Source organism: Austrofundulus limnaeus, unplaced genomic scaffold (genome assembly GCF_001266775.1).
Source record: "Austrofundulus limnaeus strain Quisiro unplaced genomic scaffold, Austrofundulus_limnaeus-1.0 Scaffold72, whole genome shotgun sequence".
NCBI classification, from domain to species: domain Eukaryota; kingdom Metazoa; phylum Chordata; class Actinopteri; order Cyprinodontiformes; family Rivulidae; genus Austrofundulus; species Austrofundulus limnaeus.
Genome location: NW_013952474.1, coordinates 907,942 through 915,081, shown reverse-complemented (window position 1 = coordinate 915,081; position 7,140 = coordinate 907,942). Strand labels below are relative to the sequence as shown.

Genomic DNA, 7,140 nt, shown 5'->3' with positions numbered 1-7,140 from the left:
CATCGGGGTTATGATGGCAACTAGTAGCAGCAAAGATAAATATAATAGTACTATATCCACCCTGAAGGTTAATCTTGGACAATATCTGATGATCGACTCTTTTAAATGAAACCAGAGAGCGTTGACAGAGAGGAGAAGGTAGAAATGACTCAGTCTGTAACTGAAAATATGGATGGAGGACAACAGAGCTGCTTCATGGAAGAAGAACCTCAGCTTAGCCTGTTAACCTTTGTGCTAGCCCTCACGCTATACTGCCTGATATGTATTAGCTCAGTGCTAGCGTGACAAACAAGCTAAATTGAGGTCACTAATCTAATCGGGGATCCCTTTAACAGTGAGTCGTCCGATACCATTTTGGGAGCTAATGCTCAAGTTTTCTATTGTCAGCCAAAAGGCTAATTTGAGGTTAGTCAAAAGTTTGGGTAGCATTAGCATAAAAGCTACTGCTTAAGCATTTTCATGATTTTGGTACATTACTGAAATGTGCAAAAATATGTTCAATAAGACTCCAGCTTTAATTAGCCATGATTAGCATTAGCAGGTTAAAAAAATATTATTTCCTTGAAATAAAGACATTTTTATTTTAGCTAACAATATTTATGACTGTCACCACTTAATTTCATAATTCAAATTACTATTATTTATATAGTATATTTAAATGTATATTCAATATTCTGAGATTCATTAGTTTTGATTAGCATCATCAACAGGGATTAAAATGTTTTCTAGTTGGAGCTAGCTACAATATTATGTTAGTTTACAGTATTGTTTACAAAATGATTAAAACTGCTGCTCAAGTCATTTTATAATTCAAACAAATACTAATAATAAGGTGTATTTATGTTCAAATTTAAGATTTGAATTTACTTTAGGTTAGCATGAGCAAACAATATAATGCCAACTGAGGCCAAATAAAACACTTAGCCTACATTAAAGTATTGTTACATTAAAGTATCATTAGCATTGTCTTAAAAAGGTGTTAAGTCATTGCAGGATAAAAAAAATTTATATTAGTGTTTTTAAACGTATTTTCAACGAGTTTTCTACCGTAAATAGCGTTACCCTAAATGCTGCTGTTCAGTCATATCTTAAAAAAAAGAGATATTATGCAAATACTGTTACTGTTTTTAAACATATTTTCAAAGACTCTCTAATTTCAATTAGCTTTGGTTAGCATTAGCAAGAGTTCAAATGTCATCTGGTTGATTTTATGTTAGAGTAAGTTTGGAATTACCCTAAACATCACTGTTCAGTCAGTCTTTTACTGTTACTGCCTTGATGTGTTGAAAATTATACTGAATAGGTTTAGCTATAAATTTAGCATTGGTTGGCAGTATTTAGCAATGAAATGCTTTCTAAATGAGGTTGCAGCTTGTGGTAAACTGCTGGATAAGCGGTAGATTTGGCTGACATTTTACAATAAATCAACAATTTGTTATTTTTAAAAGAATTGAAAAACAAAAGTTTATGGAACGTCCAAGTATGCAGAGCTTACAGTGCTTTGTTTCTACTAAACATTTTCATCGTCTACAACTTATAGTGGATTTTTGGCTGGGTCAAAGTCTGATCTCTGTTGGAGGTCATCTTTCTGCCAACCGGAGAGATAAGAAGAAATCCCAGAGCCAGAGAGCACAACAAAGACCTGGTGACCGTTGTCTAATTTGCTGCTGTCATTGTTCTCCCACAGGATCTCTAAATCTGGAAGGGCGACACACACCCTGTCACACACACACGCATCTGTCCTTTTCCACCCCCACACACTCCAGCTCTGTTTGCTTTCTCGCAGCAAATTAACCTTCTTGGGCACAAATACAAAAGAGAAGAAGGTAAAACATGGTCAAACATCCACTGTGGTCTTAATGACAATCCAAATGATTCTCTTCAGGAATAGCCTTTAAATTATTTACGACGCTTAAGGAACCACAATTTACACCATCCCAGTAAATGATCTCATGCAGAGGCCTGAAATAAACCAAGTGCAACGTCTGAAGGTATAACAACAGGTTTACATGCCTGCTGTTTTAATACATAGCTAACATAGCTGAGCTGATGGGTGGCGAGTGCAAAGGAAGGCATTAAACCTTCAGGGGGTTGGGGATGGGGTTGGGGATGGGAGTGGGGGGTGGGGGCACCTGTAAAAACAACCAACAACAAACATTTCCTAAAACCATGAACWCAAACACGTAGAGCCTCAAAACCAAACAGAACCAAGAACAAGAATCATTTTAAACTAAAATAACCCCTACCAATGCTCGCTGTAGTTGCTGTGGTTACAACATCAGCAGCTGTAAACATGCTGCTGTGTAATCTGTAAATTCTGGAAAAATCAGCAAAATATGATGTGTTGTTTTAGAGACTTCAAGGAGTGTTACAGCATCTCAATAAGCTTTGACATTCATCCAGAACCCAGGGGTTTGAGATTATACCCACATAGACAGTTGTGGGCCAGGTCTAGTATTAAGCAAGTCGTTCGTCAACCTGATGTGGGCCAGGTCTGGGACTGTTTTTAAAAATGGCATACCACAACTGGCCCAGTTACGGTTTGGTTTTTGTAGTCRGCACCACATAAACCACAACTGACTATGTTGTGGTTTATGTGGTGCTGGCCCATGCATCATATCCATGTCTTTTGATCTTTTATTTTATGAATATGTTCTACAATGCTCATTATTTCTTCCTTATCAGTTTCACCAAGAAAAATGTATCATATAAATACATTTTTAGTTTTAAGCAGCCCCTCACTAACAATCCAAATTGGTTTTCTACTGGAAGTGTACCAAACCATGGCTTCAAAACTCATGGTATGGACCTAAATGGAATTTTTGTGCACCATTAGTCTCTGTATTTCAAGCTCAGTTTGTAGAAACGTACAGAGCCACAAATCTGTTTTGTTCCAGGAAACTTGAAAGGGCATTCTGTTCATCTTTCAATTTACTTCTCAAATCATCTACTTTGAGGAACAGAAAACCCCAATAACTGGTGAGGACCTGACACCAGATCCTACAGTCAAGGTGTAACACCACACAGAAAACCTTTCCATGACATTCCCAGTCAGGTTGTTTTCCAATCATTACCAGTAACTCTTCCCTGTCCCGTCAGTGGATATCACTGTTCTACTACCGGTTGGCAAATTCCAACAGTATTCAGTTTCCGCACATTTTTGGAAACAAGGTGGTGATCTACGCGGCTTTTCTTTCACATGGATGAGGATCTGAGGGGTCTGACGGATACAATAGGGGCCTTTGTCGAGGAGGAAGTAGGAACCTTTAGTCCGAGGAATGCCAAACATGCGGCTCAAATTCGCTGAGCTCAGAAATGTGAGTTGAGGCAACAATGGATGCAGAGAGGACTGAAGGTGGCTTGAGAGTTTGAGCTCCCAAGGAGGTTAGAAAAAATTTCCGTAACTAAGCTGTCGAGCTTTGCACGGCTGGCAGCAAACGCTAGACTCTTAAAAAGAAAAGCATCGTTTGGATTTGCTTTAAAAAAAGTCTTTTGTTAGTAGACATTTTTAAGTAGGTCGAGATTTAACACACACCGACAGCAGAAGTTTAGAAGACAAAAAGAACCGTTATTCACTAAATTTTACTGTCATATATATCCTTTGAGGGGAAAACAAACCAGGCCCGAGGTTTTCATGTTCCTTTGATAACTTTTTAAATGTGTATTTGTTGTAATTTTGAAAAATCGCCTTGAATAATTGGAACAAAGGCCTTGGGCAGACTTCCAGAGTACTGAAAACACTGAGCTGTTTCTCACAGTTCACTTCAGTGTAAGCGTATTATGAATAGTTTTAAAACGTAGAACAAAGAGCTAAAGCTGTTTATAATAAACCTCCCAGAGCAGATCTGAGCTCAAACCCATTGCTGGTTGACAGGATATATTTTTAAAAAGCAGCTTTTAGATATTTTGATTAATGACCATACGTGACAAACCCTAATCTCATGTTCCCCTAAACTCTCGTGATTATAAAAAGTGTTTTGTAGCACACAGTTTCGGTTTCATGGCCTGCAGCTACAACATTATACTGGGTTTCGCTTCACTCGTTGTGAGTTTTAACAAATAAAAGTTTTCCAAGTAAATGCTATGATGAGTACAACAAACATGGAATATCTTTTTTTGGGGCAGGAGAGTTCCAAATCTTTCTGTTACCTACCGAACGGGGTAGAATCAAGTTCTTTTACGGTAAAGTTCTGGAAACTTTCCATGGACAATTAAACTAAGAATCTTTGGCAATGCTCTAAATGAAATTCATTAAATTGGAATTTATGAGATGGCAAAATAGCAAGTGTTTATAAATAAGAGTATTTTCTCTGTTAAAAGGACCTCTGAATAGTTCTAATATTAGACATTATTTACTTCAACTGTTAGCTACTAAATAAAGCGTTAGCTCCAGTTAACGTATATGGCTCCAGAGCTACGGTAATTTGCTACACTTCACAATTGGATGTTTCAATTTATATATTGTGCAGAACATCAAAACTAATACAAAATATAACTTTGTCACACATTGTTTTTAGTCTTGACTCTGTTTTAGTCTCAACTGTAACCCATCATCACCCCCAAAACGCACTGCATCATGTTACAAAATGGCAACGTGCTTAACTGTAAAATGTAATAAATGCATAAAATGTTTTAAGTAGTCAGGAGTTTTCACGTCGCAAAACAAATTTTAGTAGAACAGAGAAATAACTGAGTCAGAGATACCTTTAAAACTCCAATTTAGGGTTTTTATTGTAGTTAATATGAACACTGTTTTATGTCAGTTTTTTTGCATGACAAGAACATTTTTGTTGCGAACCTCAAGTTGCTGTCCCGCTTTAATAGTTCCAGCTTCTCAAGACTTTCCAAAAAAGACACGCTTGATAATTTTTCTTGACATTTGGAATCCTGAACCGTCAGTAACGGCAGCTAATTGTAGCCTGTGTGACAGCTTCTGCCTGAATGTGCTGTGATATGATCTTGGCTCATTTTTTGTAACTCATTAAGTCAGAACAGGCCTCAGGGGCCCCGTGTTCTTGTGCTCCGACCAACACCTTCTGCTGCTCGTTCAGAGGCAACAAAAAGCTCTTCCTCTGACAGAAACCAGGAGCTTCAGTGCGGGAGAGAGGGGAGAGAGAGAGAGAGAGAGAGAGAGAGAGACCTGGCTAGCTCAGACCGGCTGGGTGGGACGAAATGGGAACGCTGCACAACTAGCAGGCGTTTACCTTAATGGCCCAAATTACACCAAACCACTCATCAACGTAGAACAAAGACCACCTCCGCACACGTAGGTGTGTTTATCTTCACGTCTGCACGGTGGTCTTTGTCCAAGAGAGCGTCTGGGTCGCACCCCCCCTTCGTCCTCACAAGAACACCTCAGCAGATAAGGGGGATCGATTTGGTTTGGCTAGGGGGCGATGGAAGGGGTGGGGGTGGGCTTACAAAGGGACCAGTGAAGCTGAAAGCTGCATCAATCGGTCACTGGGTGTGTGAGTGTGTTAGGACTGACAGTGGGGAGTAAGGTGGGGGGATCTAGCTCCATCTAAATCCTACGGATCTAATAGGAAACACCTCCCCACCACCACCCAAACACCTCCCACTATGGATGGTTCGCATCCATTTACCTTTTCACTTAGGTAAATCTGCACTTTTGTTTTCTGCCATTGCAAGAGGAAAACCTCCTCAGCACAGATCAGAATCTGGGACTCTGTAACCYGACTCCCTCCCCCCAAGAAAAACGTTTCAGGCTGCTCCGAACATTTGAGAAAGTTATTCAGACATCGCTCAGGAATTCCAGGCTGGAGACCCGCAACAGCTGGCGCCCGGCTCGTCCCCGCCCATCACACACACACACACACAAAGTGTATTTGTACAACAAAATAAAAGTTGTGCAACATTTCTGGGTTTGGAAAAAAAAAAAAAAGAAGTAGAAAGAATGTCAGAATGTGTTGTCCAGATGTGCAAGTAAGTCTGTCACTATTTGTTGGATCTGCTCAGAATTTTACACGTTTCTGTGAAATTAATAAAACACGCCTCAGTGCATTTTTAGGTCCTGATCCAAGAGGAACCAGTCTCCAGAGCACCAGACTGGATTAACACACCTTTAACTGATCAAAATTGGGTCAAAACGATTGTAAGAATCAACCGGTGAACCCATTGAACTGGACCGTTTGGACGTCAAAATGTTAATGTTTGACTTTAAGTTGCATGTTGGGACATGTCCTCACAGACAGAGACAGGGGGAGACATAGTGGGCATGTGAAGTGGGTTGAAGGGGGGGGGTTTACCTGAGGTGTCCCACAGGCTGAGCTCGATCCTCTGGGTGTCGATTTCAAAACTGGCCGTGTAGTTTTCAAACACCGTGGGGACATAGCTCTGAAAGACACGGACAAGACTTTAAAAAGACAAAGACTCTTCTAGATTCATTTACGCCACTAAGACAGACCTGGAGCAGCTAAAACTACCATTAAGATGCATGAACACAACATAATGTCTTTCTGCYTCCACATTTCTGTCCCCTAACGAAGACAAATGGACAGTTTTGTGTCTTCAGGACCATTTCCATCAGTGTGTGTGCCTCACCTCTGGGAAACAGTCCTTGGCGAACACGTGAAGCAGAGCGGTCTTCCCACACTGGCTGTCCCCCACCACCACGATCTTACACTTCACGCTCTGGCTCGGATCCATGCCGGACTTCAGGGASGACACCGGGCCGCACCGTCTGTCCTTCATTGAGGGAACCGTACAGATCCTGGACGTGTTGGTAAGCGTCGAAAAACAGTGTGTCCCCTCCTGTCTCTGCGTGTCGGTCCTCCGGTGTCTCCTCCTCCGCCTGCTGCTGCTGCTGTGTGTGCCGGTTAAAAAAAAAAAGCAATTTCCCTGTATTTATACGGTCGCAGGAGCCAATGGCAGCGGCTCGAAGCACGAACGTCCCGCCCCTTTCTCCTCCTCTTCACCGCAGCCCGCCGGGGTTTTCCGCCGTGAGGACGCCCCGTTTGGACCACAAGTTTTCTGGTAAAAACAAACTGTCAAACCGGACTAAATAAATGAGAACTGAGCTTATTTTGGCTTGTTTTTTGTCAGCAGGAAACATGAGGGGAAATGGCCACTGCAGACAAGTTTCAATCAAAAGCACATTTATTTATTTATTTATTTATTTAT

At 40.8% G+C, this 7,140-nt stretch overlaps 1 protein-coding gene across 1 annotated transcript in view; it reads right to left on the bottom strand.

Annotated features, from left to right (window-relative positions):
* The window catches only part of rnd3a (Rho family GTPase 3a), a 14,953-nt gene extending 8,116 nt beyond the window's left edge, over nt 1-6,837 (bottom strand). The window contains exons 1-2 of the mRNA XM_014010678.1: nt 6,562-6,837; nt 6,267-6,354 (exon numbers count right to left, since the gene is read on the bottom strand). Coding sequence (XP_013866132.1) covers nt 6,267-6,354; nt 6,562-6,711 — 238 coding nt within the window. The 5' untranslated portion in view covers nt 6,712-6,837. The remainder of the gene's footprint in view (nt 1-6,266; nt 6,355-6,561) is intronic.
* Between the last annotated feature and the right edge of the window lie 303 nt (nt 6,838-7,140).